This window comes from Amblyomma americanum, chromosome 4 (genome assembly GCF_052857255.1).
Source record: "Amblyomma americanum isolate KBUSLIRL-KWMA chromosome 4, ASM5285725v1, whole genome shotgun sequence".
Taxonomy (NCBI): Eukaryota; Metazoa; Arthropoda; class Arachnida; order Ixodida; family Ixodidae; genus Amblyomma; species Amblyomma americanum.
Genome location: NC_135500.1, coordinates 210,130,295 through 210,146,335, shown reverse-complemented (window position 1 = coordinate 210,146,335; position 16,041 = coordinate 210,130,295). Strand labels below are relative to the sequence as shown.

The window sequence follows — 16,041 nt, the reverse complement described above, 5'->3', positions numbered from 1 at the left end:
TTCATATCACAAAGTTTGCCGGTTTGGTTAACACAATTAAGCTGTAAATGCAGGGATAAACAAGGAAAGCATGATGAGGACAACTTCACGCAAACCATTCTGTATGTGTTTGACCTTTTCGCATTGTTCTTGTCTGGCTATGAGTTTACGTTTTGGCCCCCAGGACATCAACACGCATTCCCCACATTTATTGTTTGACACATCAAATAGAGATATGTTCTACTCCTTCTTTGTTAAACACATGCACATTACTTGAAAAAATAATTGCCGTGGATGGAAAGAAACACTATAGCTTTCCGTGCAATCACTGCACTGTACCACAGAGCCTAGCGAGTGGAGGAAGAAGCATCGATCAGGAGCGCAGTGATTTCATTGCACCACCTCCCTGAGTATATCTCAGATATTCTGTCCAAACCCACATTTAGATTGGATTGAGTCTGAGTGACTAGGCCATGTCGGGCACACCAAAACAGGAAACACTATCAGTCGGAGCACGTCTGGTGTTGTCCACAACATGTTCTCATTTTGTTGCGATAAAAGTTTCATTTTTTTCTGTAGCTTTTGGTTCAATAACTAGGGACAGTCGCAGCATATGTTGGGCAATATAGGTTTCTTAGTGCTAGCCATGCCTCTGTATGTGCTTACCCCTGGCTGCTGCCGCGGCAATGTGTGCTTGCTCTGTGAAGTTGCCTTGATCAATCTCTGAACCGTACACAAGGCCTTTGCACTAGGAAAACAGCTTGGCAGTTACTGCATCGAACGGTTTGCATTATCTGACAAACTTTAGGGACACGAGTCTGAATCCTTTGAGGGCGGACTTGATTTCCTATTGTATGGTATATACAGAATGACAGTTAATTTTGACGTATTGACACAGTAGTAAAGTGTAGTAAAAGGCTCCAAGTTAATTTTGACCACCTGGGGATTTTTTAGCATGCACCGAAATATCACTGCACAGGTGTTCTTCCAGCATTTAGAAACGCAGTTTTATAGTCTACCAAGTAAACTTGCTTTGATAATACGAAAAAGGAGCAAAAATGGAGTGATGTAATTTCTGTGCTGTCTCTTGCTGAAGTGGCATTTTGACAGAAAACTGTGCCAGTCTTGTGCCAAGCAGAGTGCAAGAGGGAAAACCTACCAGTCCTAATTCTGCTCTGTGCACTAAATAAAAAAAAACAAATCGTTCACAGTTTACAGGGCAGGTGAGAGAATGTGCTTCAGTGGCATTACGTGCACATACATCCAAGAATCGCTTGGCCAGAACAGCCATAGGTGGCGTGGGCATGAAGATTGAGCTACAGCAAGCACGAAGCACTGGGAGCAGAGCTGACAAGCACGTGCATGCGCTATGCACAAACCCACAAAGCTTTGCTGTGCAAGGGTCCACTTATGAAACACTGTGCAAGCACTTAGACATTGGCATCGTGCGCAGACGAACACAAGCAGCTTGTGGACAAAGCAACATGAGCACTGTTGGCATGCGCCCAGGAAAGAAAGTGAGTTGCAAATGGGTGCCAAACTTTAGTAAGGCTGCATCCCGCGTGCAGCCACAATTACACAATCGCCGCAGCAGGTGCGGGATTGTGCACCAGGGCATTCTCAGAGATATCATACAGTCACTGTTCTGGGTGGGGGGGGCACAGTTTCAGAGTGCCATTATTCAAGTGAACTAAAAACGGAGCACTACCTGATGATCAATTGCAGTAGCCACCTTCAATTTTAATGAGGGTGCATTGGGAATATGTGATGCGTGTTGCGAAAATAAATATATATTTATTTCATCTGTGTTATATTTTCTGGCGAACGGTGCAGATCTTTTGTTCTCAGTTTGTGGAATTTAAAATTTTTCACTGCAGGAAATTGTGTAGTCATCATTATGCCATGTGTGTGGATGAAGAGTGAAGGTTAGGTGCTCTGAAGTTTTTTTTTTTTTTTCTTCTCTCCTTCTGTTTCTGTCTTGTTTTTTCCAGGCATGGAAGAGCGCAAACCATGGCACCACTTTTGTAAGGAGCGTTGCCTGAGTGCAGCACTTTTCCTTCGTACAAGTCTCTTTCCTTAGTCTTGCTGTTGCTACGGTTTTGTCCAGTCTCTGTGAGAGAAAGCAGGCGTCACTGCTGCGTTCATGCGTGCGTGCTTTTATTTATTTTTTTTCGTGACAATTAGTACTACCTCTCTTTGATTGCTTTGCAGGGGCACAAGATAAACAGTTTTGGCATTGGGACTCACTTGGTGACTTGTCAAAAGCAGCCTGCCCTTGGTTGCGTCTACAAGGTGAATATCAAGACAAACCTTCGATACCACCTAAGATTCATTGTTTACCTCGTAGCTCTGGCCTTCTCCCCTCTTGAGCACTCATGCATTATTACTATTAGTTTCTTGAGACACTTGTTTTAATGGTTACTTCATTCAGCAGTGAGCAATACTTTCACTGTACTGTATAGATAGGTTTGATGTATTTTGTTTTCACTTGTAGGGCCAGAAATATTGTGTGTACTACTATGTTCATCTAATGTGTGTGCACTATGCACAAACCCACAAAGCTTTGCTATGAGCATGGGAACAGTGTGCCTGGCTGAAATTACTGCTTGCATATGAAGATACAAAAAAAACATACTGCCAGGAGCGCACCCAACTACGTTTCAAAGTTGCTCGTATCATTTGTTTACGGACCAGAGTCGGTTCACTTGGGAGTATGCATACATGAGTTTAAAATTGCAAATCAAGGATTGAGATTCATGTCTCGTGTCAAATAGGCTACATGTGATTGCCGATAAAAAGTATATTAAAGATCCATTTGAGCCATGTGTTTCTTGCGCTTTTTTTTTTGTAAAAAAAAGCTAGGGCTTTGCATGATTTTCCTATTTAAAATGTCTCGCTTTGCGGGGCAACTGCCTCTTCTTAAATCTATCTCTGCATGCTAACTTGAAATGATAGAACAGCGACCAGAAACTTGTCTTATCGGCCAAAAACCTGTCAGTGGCTCTGTGCAGCGATGAGGATCCAAACAAACAATGAGATAAACATTGTTCGAGAGTGCTGTCTTCACCTCCTTTTGGGTGGAATGGCCTGGCAATGATAAAAATTTCCAAAGCACAGTTGCAAAATTAAGCAACTGAAGCAAAAAATAGTGAACTAAATTTTGTATTCGTTGAAAGCAGTCGAGATTAGGTCATAAGAATGATACGAGGCACAACAAAGGCACATCCCTCAGCTCACTTAATACATAACATGCTGATTCAGGTGCACTTGTCACAGCTTGTCCATGACTATACTTGATGGTATACCCTCAACCTGCTCACAAGCATGTATGCTCTTGCTTCAGAGACAGTGTTCTGTGCCGGGCCACAGGCTCAAGGAATTTTAAATATAGACGTGGATTTTCACTGCATGCACTTATGTATTACTGTGAACATCTACCTTCAGCTAGCTAAAAATTCATCTTTGTTGCTTGCATAGCTGGTGGAGGTGAAGAACCTCTCATGCATCAAGCTCAGCCTTGACATCCAGAAGGTAACGATACCTGGGAAAAAGGCCTGCTATCGCCTCTACGGGCAGCAAGGTGAGAGTAACAGATGGGGCTAGTATACATGTTGCCCTGCTTATGCAGTGTTAAAGTGAAACTGAGGGCAAATTATAGTTGGCCTGTGTCAACAGATTACCCCATTCTAATGGCAAAGAGGCTACTTTCAGTGAAAAGGGCGATTTGATTAGCTGGAAAAGGTCCAAAAATTAAATTCAGGTATTGCTGCTGCCGACCATTTTGACAAGAAAACTGTGGTGATACCAAGGTTTTTTTTTTGCGGGATCACCAAACCTAGGTTACACGTTCATTCGCTTTTAAAACGTGATCACAAAGTCCTTCTTGGTCTTGATGTTGTGAGTTTGAACCAAGGGGAGGGAAAAAATGTTCTAAATCCAATTTTCTCAGCATTAAGTGTGTAAACAAACGTTAGCGCTACTAGAAAGAGCCACGCAATCTGCTTTCACAAAGAACGAAAACTGGTTGGAATAGTCCTCGATGTCACCTTAAAGTAGTATCAGGAAATCGCGCTCAGCAGCACTTTCACATTAGTGCAGTGCCTTGCTACAGCAAAAGGCATTTACATGTGTTGATGCATTTCTGCTGACACATTATATCAAATACCACTCAAGGGATCTTTGCTAGCCATGTGTGCACCTCTTTTGCCATGTCAGATGAATTGCTTCAGCTTTGTGAGCTTCATTCTCATTGTGACCGGAATGATGGAGAAGCTTTTTTTTTTGAAATTTTTGGCAGACTTTGTTCTTCCATCTGAGTTGACGCATTGAAGGACACAGGAAAATTTGTGCTGAGAAGCATGCTTGCCTTCAAGTTTGTTTACGCTGTGCCGTCCTATACCCCCTTGCACCCACCGTGGTGACTTGGTGCCTATGGCATTCCACTGCTGAGCAGGAGTTAGCAGGTTTTGTTCTGGTTGTGGCATTTGCATTCAGTGGCGATGAAGCATTTAAGTGTCCGTATACAGAGATTTTGGTGCATTAACCTCGAGCGAGTGAAAGTATTCGGAAGCCTTTTACTGCAGCAAGCATGCAATGTTGCTTTGGCATGTAAAAAAAAATTTTTTTTTTTTAAACCAGTAGTCATTTCATGCCCATTTCCACTGCTCTAGCGCGTGCTGAAAGCGATGGGCTTCACAATGAACAACTGGAATCATTGCAGTGTATAGCAAACTGAGTGTGTTGCTTTGAGACCTGTAGGACCATTGCTACTTTGGCAAGAGCATCTTGTTACAACTGTTCATACCTCATGCAAAGGCAGCAACCTGACCGAGAGGTGCACATTGCATTGCGTTAAACGTGGCTATTACCAAATTTGTATCTTTGCTTAACGGGTTATCTTAACAGGTTATACCTGCAGTGTGTGGGCTGTTACATGTTGCTCTTGAGCCAGGACAGTGGTCAGGTATAAGCAGTGCTCGCTCATTTTCTTGCCAAAACCTTCAAGAAAGAAACATTTGAGCGCTAAAAAGTTATAAAGAAAAATGGTAGTTCAATTGCATCTGTAGGATGGCTGATGAGAAGCATAATTTCCTTTAAATATCTGCAACTTATTCACCACTAAGTAGCTGTTTACAAGTGTACCTTGTGTTGTGTTCAGTAGAGAAATAGCCTCATTGAAAACAATGTTATTAGATTCGGACCAGTCAACGTCTCGTAGGTTAGTCCTAAAATAGTATGTTTTCCTTGTTCCCAAAATCATTGCTGCCAGGTTGACCACTGACCATTTGTTGTGTTACTCTGAGAAAACATTCTGGGATTGTGGTTGGCCACACAAATCTGTTGCAGTTGATAGTGTTAACTTGTGTAGTGTTTGCCACACTTTGCAAAAAGGGTTGTGTGTTGGTTATCAAAATAACATTGCTCGTGACTCGCTGACGTTTGTAATATCAAGTGGCATCTTAACTGGAGCCAGTTAAGGTATCTCATAAAGTTGTTTTACATGAGCAATTTGCGTAGCCTAGGTTTAAGCACCCTTTTTCATTTCCTGCAAAGCGCAACAAATCTGACAGCACTGTTTCGCCACAAAAGTAAACTGCCGTCAGCCATAACATACATATCTCAAACGAGTGTTACTTTTTAAATGAGCAACTTGCGTAGCCTAGGTTTAAGCACTCTTTTAATTTCCTGCAAAGCACAACAAATCTGACAGCACTGTTTCGCCACAAAAGTAAACTGCCTTCAGCCGTAACATACATATACCTCGAACGAGTGTTACTTGAGTGTTCTGGTCTGAATGTGTAAGCACTAAATTATGAAGGATGAAGTCTCTTGTGGAAGGCTGAGCAATAGGGCCATTGCGCTACTGCAAACCAACTGCCTATTTATTGTTGGAAGATATGGCCTTTAATGTGCACATCTTCAGTTTTATGAGCTCAAACCTTTTGTGTAGATTGGGTAGTATGTTTGTTTGAATCCTTTTAAAAATCTGTCTTCTTTATATGGATACCCTTCGCACCATCTGTGCACTTTACTTTAGCAGAGTGTTGAATAATCTTTCAGAGCACTGGTACCTCAGTTTTCTCTTGTCCGTGGCTCAGCCACATTAACATTTATTCCATTAAAGGATTTCCTTTATAACTATCTCTTGCTCTAATAAGCACAGACTGGATGCATTTCTGATAACACACATAGCAGTCCCAAGTTATTACTCTAGTAGACTGATTTCTTGTATGTATTTCAAGTAGAGTTTGTTGTTGGTAGAGAGTCAGTATTTTTGCTGCTCTGGAGCTTACGCTTTTATTATGTGACTTGTACATGAGTACCTGTGACATAATGGGTACCTTCAAGGGTTTTGAGGTGAGAGAATCCAGCAGGGATGATTAAAACTGAAAAGAGTATGCTCAGAGAAGCCTCCTGGCCATGGACAAAGCAAGAGAGGCTTACCCTCGTTTTTCCTCGAAGGCACTGCCAGACGCCAGTTCTAGCCTAGTTTTTCAGCCAGTAAACTTTTGTCATCACTATTACTGCCACCTGTACAGTAACCTTGACGACGACGACAACTATCATGAAAAAATTGAAGCAGGTGAGAGAAATTTCAATGAGCTGATGATAGGAAGTTTTAGCATAGCCGAAACATACTAGCATGGATGTGCAGCAGTCTGACCAGGTGCTTACTGCGCATGTGCGGTGGTAAGGGCATGTCTCCTCCTGGCTTTGCAGGGCAGCATATTTTGCAACAGTAATGAACATTAAAAGGGTGGTTAATGGAGCTAGTTGGTTCATACTTCACGGTGGATGCAGCAAAATTGGTAGAATGAGGCGTGGACGAGCATGCTTGGTCCACATCTGCCTGTTCGTTCCTTTCTTCGTCCTTATTCTACAAATACAGCTGCAACCACCCGGAAGTATAGTAATGAGTCGAGTCCAGCTGTGCTTTAACTCTCCATTGTTAAACATTCTGCGAATCAAAAGTGTGAAATGCTACTTTCATAAGTAAATTGAATGCTTGTTTTACATTTTTGACATGAGATAGCTGCATGCGAGTGTAATCAGTACAGAAAGGCACCTGTAGTGATAACCACCAGAAGTGATAACCACTGCCCTACACAAGATTATGAATTAGTTTCAGATTTACATGTTAAGTCACCAAATACTGTGGCTGAGTTACGTTTTCTGCCTTAATTTTGAGGCATTCACTAGTAGTGTCCTATACAGAGTTTGTGGTGCTGAAAATTCATTAGCTGTTTGAGCTTTCGGTGGCTGCCCCTTTCAACTTTTGCTGCTTGGGTGAAACAAGATGCCTTTGTTAGATAGACCTTAGGATGCTTAGGAGGGACCTTAGGCAAGTAGTGCCTTAGAATGGGGCAGCTGCTAGTGTTCAGCTTCAGCCGTGGCAATATCTTGCACATACAGTCTTACGTTTGAATATGCTGCTTGTGCAGGCTACGCCCTTTTGGACCTGATGCAGCGAATGGATGAGCCCCCACCGCAGAAGGGAAAGCGGGTCCTCTGTCGGCATCCGTTTCAGGTGAGCTTCTGACATAGCGTGTGTGCACTGCCACTGTATTATGTAATAGATATTAAATATGCACTATATTAGATGTATATTTTACATATTGCTGGCATTACTTAGCTATGCAATAAGATAAAAATGACTTGCTGTTCTCTGGCTTCAACTTCCAATGTTTGTTTATCTCCCTCAAAAAACACAGGAATCGAAGCGTGCATATGTAATACCTGACCTTGTCGAAGACCTGTGCCTGCTGTGGTGGGATCAAGGCAAGGCAAGTGCTGCAGGCCCATGCAGTGTCTCAGTCTTCAACTGACCTTGTCACCTGCTTCACTTGTCACATTCACATGCGTATATAGTTAGAGCTGTGAATTTTCACGGTTTATTTTAAAGGGACTGTGCGACAGTTTTCTTAACTGCCGGTTATTGCATTTTAAAGGGTTTCTGTGTTGCCAAAAAAGAATTGTAGGAGTTGGTACATATATGTATATGCGAAAGTTGTTCCTTATAGTTATAGTTATTCATAGTTATGCAAGCATATGAAAAGGACAGGAATTGCATCCCACTTGCCCTTTCCATCACCCAGTGATGTGATTGGCTACTACCAGTCAATACTCGTCAAAACTCCACCTTGTGCCACGCTTACTTACAGCAAGAGCTTTCATGCCATGGTTGCCTTGCCTAGGCAGCTTTGAATCTCATGCCACAGCTATAGCTTATGACGGCATTGTTATTCCATTGCTTGGGCCGCCCACAAGGCAGGAGGAAATGGCACATCTTAAATCTGATCTGCAATGCTTAGGGTGCAAGTAGTACTGGAAGGCTTTTACAGGCTTTCGGTTTGCAACCTACTTAAAACGTTTCCGCAGTTGGCAGTCCAGGATGCTGGTGGGCTGGCTTGTGGTAGAATTTAGCAGCCATTTCATTCGTGCACATGGAGGAAGGAAAGAACTCTGGAGAGGTGGTTGAGTCACATTTTTTGAAGTCTGTTCCCCCCTGCTGCTGTCCTGCTTGGCCGCCGTCTCAGCGCGCTTGCGCATGCGCAGCAGGCACACACCTTTTGGTGTGCTGCTCGTATAGTGAGGGCCACTCTTGAGGTTTCCTTCCTCCATGTTCGTGCATCGTATCGGTTGCATCAAAAGGTCGCATCATGTCAGCCAACCCTGAAGCGGGCTGAAGAAGTCATATCTTCTGGGTTGAACAACAAAAGCTTGGAACAGGTCCAGCGAGGTCAAGCTTTTTCGGAACAAGGGAATTTCAGCCTTGCTAATTCACTTTGCGAGCTCGATGAATTTGTAAAAAATTACAAGAAGCGTTGAGATAGTGCCAACATAAAAAAAAGAATGGCTCAAGTGAACGTGTTCTTTGGAGTTCTAGTCAAGCATGCTTGGCTGAACTTGCGTGCAAGACAGTGCCAGCATTAATAAAATGTTCTGTCACTTTCTTGTGAGTACCTTTCTTCTGTTTATTTTTCCTCCTAGCTACACATGGCTGAACCTGATCTCATTAGTAACAAACTCTTCTGGGTGACTCCTTTATTCCGTTCATGCTGTTCCCGGTTTGCTCCAGAATTATCGTTCTGATACAAAGGTACTCCAGAATGAATATTTTTCTGCTCCAAAAATTTCTTCAGAGCTTGAAATGGCTGGACCACCACTGAAGTCGGTGCTCACGTTGCACGTCTTGTTAAAACTTCATTGTTATCAGGTGGGACATGCGGTCGCAACAAGATGGCGCCAAATGCCTTGAAATGCCACCCAAGATTGCACTCTGAACTCTCTGCACGCTCAAGTTTATGTCAACTCGTTTCTCACGCCATAAAGAACTCGTTATAACCTTTCCAAAACCAAAACACAATCATCGCCTATTCATATATGGCAGCAGCGCCAAACAAAAATGTAACAGTTGCAAAAGCACAAGGTGGACAAGCCAGCACTGATCATCCACATTAGCACACATGTAACCGTCATTAAATTTTTCTTTCCACCTTCCTGTTATTATCCTTTTTCTTTTTACCATGTTGTTGGTTCTGTTTTTTATTATTATTTGTTTGTCTTTGTGACATCTGCAGCTTATATAGGTTCTGTGGAATACATTATATTGCACATGTCCTGCAGATATTAGTGAGGAGGTCCAATTTAAAGAATGTCTTGTGTGCAGTATTGGATGTGGTTGAAAGCACATGTTGTCACTGGCATGAATTTCAAATGGCTTGATGAGCTCCTGAAATGTGCAGTTATTGATTTGTTAGCTCTTGAATTTTCATTGCAATAACTACAATCAATATGGGACAAACTAATAGCTTAATCGCTTGTTGGTGTCTGTCGCTTTGCATGGTGCATGCAAAACTCTTCCCTAAATGAACAATTTATTCAGATTGCAAGGGAACTTCCACCCCTTGATGCCATACGGAACAGAGTCAGGGAGTCGTTGAAGACACTTCGTCCGGACATCAAGCGAACCTTGAACCCAACACCATACAAGGTATGCCCAGATGAGGAGGCTGTGGCTTCCGTAACTAGTTAACTAGTTGCCTGTCAGTTGGGCAGTTTATGGGCCAAGATACTGCTAAATCCCATATCTGTGCACATATGTTGCTGTACACCATTCTTGCACAAATTTAGAAGTGGAAGGATTTTATCTGTTCGCTGAATACTGCCATGTATGCTTGGGGACAATGGCAAATACTATGCACTCAATGCCTCTATTCTGTGTACACTGCCAGGACGTGCACCATTAAGGTTCTTTACATAATTATCAAAATCCAAATAAAAATGGCAAAAGAATCTTTTTCACCTGATAAACATTGCTAAGCACGTTCAGTACCTTCTGAGCACCCTGCACACACCTCTTGACTTCTTTACAGCAAAGCTTGAAAGATGCCTCCTCTGCATATGTTATTTTCTTTATTTCAACATGTTACGTTAGATTTAGTGAGCTTTGTGCATGCTTCTAAAAAAAAAGAGTAGGCCAAACCTTATCTCTCATTCTGTCCCAGGCTTTTCTTGTGCCTTTGCTAGCAAAAGGAATGTGCCAAGTGGTATAGCATCATAATTTGGGTTGCATACAAATTTTTCTTGCCTGTATACATGTTTTGTTACATAGGTCATCTTCAAAAAAGATTAAACATACAAATCTGGCTGACGTTTTTATTTCGAGTGAAAAAAATACGTATTGCTGCTTTTGCATGCATAGAAAAGCATATTCAGGTCTTTCATGTTCAAAGTATAATAGTTACCCATCTGAAGCAAGGTTTGCTAAGTGGCTTCCTGCATCAGCCACATTTAATAGATCGCGCAAAAGAAGACAGAGTCATTTTCGCCACTTCATAAATTCTAGCAGTCAAATATATTGCTGTGTATTTTCTATGAATGTGCTTGGACACATTGTGGCTTTTGGTATGTAAAAATTTAAAAAGAAAATAATGGTAGTGTTTTTTCTTCCAAATGAAAAAAATATTGTAATATATGTCATCTGTATACATTTCAATAAAAATTTTTATATGAAGCATGTAGTTTGAATGCAAATTGGCACAAATGGTGAGAAATGATGTGTCATCTGCCAAAAACCTTTCAACCTTGCGCGCCTTTTATATCCCCTTCAGGCGCTGTGTCCACATATGTGGACGCGACTTAGGGCTGCTAATATTTTCATATACAAGGTGAATTTCTACCTTTGAATTCCGCGCTCTAACAATTTTGACCCTCCCTGTCAAGGTTGTGGCACCCATCTCTTGCAGCTACAGCGAAATGCGTTTGTAAAAAATAAGAAAATGAAGGTATCACGGCATTTTTTGGCGGGACGAGTGAGTAGCTTTTATTTTTGCATGCTATCTTTTCAAAGGTCGTGACTGATGCAATCTACCATTTGGAATGTGTTAGTAGGTTAATGTAGAAATGGCACACCAATTTTCATTGTCATAGGCGAAAAAAAAAAGTACTGCGGTGGGAGTTCAGAGAGGCGCATACACAAACGTAGACGTGGCGCCTTAATAACAAAAATATCAAAATGGCGTTTTGTTCCCACTATGCACCATTTTTTCAGGCAACTGCGGTACTAAATGGGCTTATTGCTAACATGTGTTGAAAACTGCTTCTACAAGGAGAACGTTGGAACGCTGGACAATTCCTGCGCAGAAGCATTGTTCATGAAAATAGCCAATGGAGAAGCACCTCCAAAGAAGCACGACCGACCGTGCAATGAAGACCCGCAGATGGTCGCAAAGAACCACCACTACGTTGAGCCGCTGTCAACAGACACAGCACGTTATGATCAGTGCTTAAAGGCAGGGCGGTCTCGAAGGGACTTAGGCCCCCTACCAATATTGAAAAGGGATCTGACACCCCCCCCCCCCCCCCCAATGCTAGAATGTAGACTGCATGAATCGGAAGCAAGAAACCATCTTTTATGCTTCTTTTCAGTGGTGGTCTGAACATGTCGTTTTGAAAATTTCGCTGTGGTACTTAGCAAGAATCATTAACATTTCGTTTATAACCCGAGACAGAGAAAAATACAAAGTGGCAGCACTAGACAAGGGGGAATGAAAAAGGGGAACACGTGCTCTCACACCACGAGTCAGTTCAGAGCTGGCCGCTCAGTTCCAAGTCTTCAAAACAACACTCAGCACGCTGGTGGAGCTTGGGGATAGTTTGTTTCAGGCTCAGTTTATGTCAGGACATAAGTTGAGCAAACGACCTTTAAAAATGATTTCACCTCTTTGTAAAAACCATGTGTAAAACAGGCCGCAAGCTCCTTTCTCTCTCTCTCTCTCTCCACCTGTGCTCAGATCACTCGAGACTTAGATGGAGCCGTACTTTAAGCACTGCCTATTAAGCATTGGCCTCAACTTCTGAACATGTTAATTTTACAACGGTGCCGACGTGAAGGCAGCACATCTAAAAGCCACGTTCAATGCCGGAAATGCCGAATTTTCCTCTGCCTATCGTCACAGAATGACTGTTTTTATCTGTTTCATAGGTCATGAACTAGAGAATAATTCTCTGAAGCATATATTGTCACAGCTAGACATTTATTCATGTCTAACGGTCACTTAGAGAAGGCAAGCAAATGTTTTAGTGTTTATGTTCATGTAGCAGCTTTGAGGTGCCATGTGCACATATGTGGACACCAGTAAAATGTGCTCAAATATGAATATTTTTGCATAATTTTTTGCACATCACTTCTATTTGGTGTACTGATCATGATTCATGCAAAAAAGATATTTTTTTCCTTTCAGTACGTTTAAAGTGGCACCTGAAGGGGATATGTGAGGCTACTATAGGCGTCAAATTCACTCAGTTTTCCAAAATGTATAATGTCCACAATCTTTTCATGAAAGAGCACCACTACAGAACAGTGATGAACAGATTTTTTTCATTAGGTTCTACAAGTCGGTTTAGTATAAAAAGCTTCAAACTGGTGACTTGGAACTGCCTATGCTTTTTTTATTGTTCGAGTTGCTAACTTCGCTCCATTCTCAAAACGTGCCTGTGGCAGGAACCAACCTGGTGAACTTTTTTACGAAGGGGATTTTTACTCTGAATACTAGAGTTTAACATGTAGACTGGCCATGCAAGTCCGATCTCGTGTGGAAATGATCTGTACATTATGCATCATCTTCTTGGCACAAATTTTTATCCTCTGCCTTTTGCCTGCCATTTTGTATACCTTATCTCCAATTGCGTGTTGCAGTTTCCTTTCTTGTTCTTTCCTTCTTGATTTGGGTTTCCTTTCCTTTCGGAACCCTTCAAAACAGGTGTCTGTCTCCGACAACCTCTACATGTTCATGCACGAGCTGTGGCTTCAGAACGCTCCTATCGGGGAGCTGTCCTAGCGTGGCAACAGTGATGCATCGTGCAAGCGCCTTAAGACATCTGCAGAGCCAAGAGTGAATCAAGAGCACTGGAGGAGCCTGGCATGCAGAAGAAAGCATGCAAAAGAAAAATGTGATACACTGGTACTTTGTGGGAGAGGAAATTGGGCCTGCACTTATGCAACTGTTAATTAAGCCTCGTGCACACATAGCTCATGATTTTGCGGCACCGAGATTAGCGTCTTGTGCTTGATGCTGTTTATTAACTCTTAGCGAAGAGGGACGCGCATATGTTGCTGTTTGTCGACAGCCTGGTTGTTAATGGAGAATCGAAGCTTGCGTTGTACTTTTTGCATATATTTACATGGAAGTATTTTATTGTTATTCAGATGCCTATCTTTGCAGGCGTGCAGTCTTGGATTTCATGTAATGGAATGCATAGGCCATGTGCATTCCGGCTAGCTTGTTGTAGCTTTTAATTTTTGCTTTGTGCATGTCACCAATTTTATGTTTTACCGCGCTATATTATACTTATTCATGTTTTACTTAGCATTATTAAGTGACTTAAATATATGTTATTCCCTATTGGCTGTAGACCTTTATTTCATGTTTATGAACGTTTTTGTTTGCTGTGTGCAGAAGAAGAGTGATGCTTCTTGTTCTGTTAATTGATGCACTGCCGGTTCTCTCTACACTGACATCTCAATCGCAACGTCCATATTGTTTGTAATGAGGCTGCCATGGTAACAAAGCGTATATTTTTATTGACTTTCAAAGCACTTCACACATGGCTGTTCTGTATCATTTTGAATTCATCGTTCATAGTCTGTCACTACATTCACTGCCTATTGAGTGCAGTTGTGAGAACCTTGGTTGTGTGACTCGGTAGTGGTTGGATGCAGTAGCCACAAAGCAAAGTTTTCGTTTCTCTCTATTTTGTACGCATCAAAGTTATACTGACTTTGCAGCTCGTAGATAGAAGTGGAACTTTAGGTGCTATCACGATGCATGAATGGAGACTGCAGTGTTGAGCTTTCATCAAGGAGGTAGTGCACATGTTTAGTGTTATTAAGTAGTGTTCAGTCATGTTGTAGAGATATGGAAAATATGTGTGTCTGTAGGCTTACGCATTCTCACTGCTGGGAAAGTTTAACACCAAAAGTAGGGCGATGTGTTTGTTGCTACATTTTCTGTTCGCATGGCATGTCATCTTATATGGGTCATCAGGCATGCCTTGTGCCCATCTCAGTTGGTAATATTGGCTGTAATTAGACCTTAAAAATACCTTTTATGTACATGCTCGCTTTTTTTGGTTCAAACTCTACTATGTGCAGAGTTGCATTCTTTGGAATCTGTTCACCGGCTTTGAAAAAGCGGTGAAAAAGTTTTGCAGACATGGAAGTTCCCGTCTCTTTTCGTGGAGGGGCTACTGTCCACTGGCGTTATCGACAACTGGAGGCATTTTGTTTCACACATAGTGTACGTGATTCTGAGCTGACTGAACCTGCCAGACCGAACAGAATTGCCATCAGTGACATCTTTTTAGGTGCAAAGTACTATGGTGGAAGTGCAGTTGTTTTATCACATGTTGAGTTAAATGGATGATGGAACAGCTGGCTATTGTCACAGGTTCGTTTGCCCATGTAAATTGTACCGTACTACATGACTACAAATGATGTCCCGTGCAGCTCCTTTATCCAAAGAATCAAAGCCGAGAATAGAAAGTAAAAATTTTTCTTCAGCAAAGTATATGCAGCATGCACACATGTGGTGGCAACCACTTAGTCTTTCGACAGTCTGAACTCTAAGACTTGGAAGAAAAAAAATAGGATCGTCTCTTTGTGGTTGAAATCGTGCAGTACAGAATATATGGGACGATGCAATAATGGTCCGCTTTCTGAAAGTGGAAATATGCAGTCAAATAGTAAAGAGTGAGTCTTGGAGCTTTGTAGTTGTGATTTGAGCAATTCTGGGAAGCTACTCTGCTGCACTATCATGAAAAAGTTAACACAGCAGCTGTCTTTCCTATACTTTTGTCATAATTTTTGCACTTCTATGTTTTTATGTTTTATCAGCATATCAAGCACACATTTTTTGTGGGCGCATGACATGAAGGGTATGTGTTGATTAGCCTGCATCTGCTCAAAGACATGATCAAAGGACAGAACGACGTTAAAGAAATGTTCCTTTACCCACAAATTTGTCTTACTCGGTCGTCGGAAGATTTTCATAATCAAAATGTGCATCATACGCTATGACATTTGTGCAAAACATAATATGGAGATAGTATGGAACAGCTTTTTATTATTTTGAGACAAAATAACCACATTTCATGCTGCTACTGCTACTACTTTGTGGATTGATGCCATCTGTTCTTGCACTAGTGGACTGCAAGCCATGCATGTTTGGCAGTTTATGATGGCCCATGCATTGGCTTGTTTGTATTAATGCATCTATCGCAACACAGCATAAATGTAGTTACTCTCATTAGATGCACTGCTTATTCTAGTTCTAGTCACAGTGTACTAGTTGCAATGTTATACTTTTGTGTTTTTGTTTTTTTTCAGGTATTCTTAAAAGTTGTTGGTTTCACTTGAATGTTACTCCTTCAGTCATACAAAGGGAATATGCATGTATAGTCTCACTCTAGTTGCAGGGTGTCTATTAAATACTATACTTTCAATTATAGATGTGTGTCTTTCTTTGAGCAACAGCACTTCAAAATGCTGGCAATTTCCCT

At 41.7% G+C, this 16,041-nt stretch overlaps 1 protein-coding gene across 4 annotated transcripts in view; it reads left to right on the top strand.

Moving 5' to 3' along the window:
* The window catches only part of Naprt (nicotinate phosphoribosyltransferase), a 37,300-nt gene extending 21,311 nt beyond the window's left edge, over positions 1-15,989 (top strand). For 2 of the 4 annotated variants that reach the window (XM_077663241.1, XM_077663243.1), the window contains exons 8-14: positions 1,971-2,003; positions 2,191-2,271; positions 3,457-3,559; positions 7,422-7,507; positions 7,692-7,763; positions 9,866-9,973; positions 13,245-15,989. In XM_077663241.1, coding sequence (XP_077519367.1) covers positions 1,971-2,003; positions 2,191-2,271; positions 3,457-3,559; positions 7,422-7,507; positions 7,692-7,763; positions 9,866-9,973; positions 13,245-13,322 — 561 coding nt within the window. In that variant the 3' untranslated portion in view covers positions 13,323-15,989. The remainder of the gene's footprint in view (positions 1-1,970; positions 2,004-2,190; positions 2,272-3,456; positions 3,560-7,421; positions 7,508-7,691; positions 7,764-9,865; positions 9,974-13,244) is intronic. The other 2 variants (XM_077663242.1, XM_077663244.1) reach the window with 1 other exon arrangement.
* The last annotated feature ends 52 nt before the right edge of the window (positions 15,990-16,041 follow it).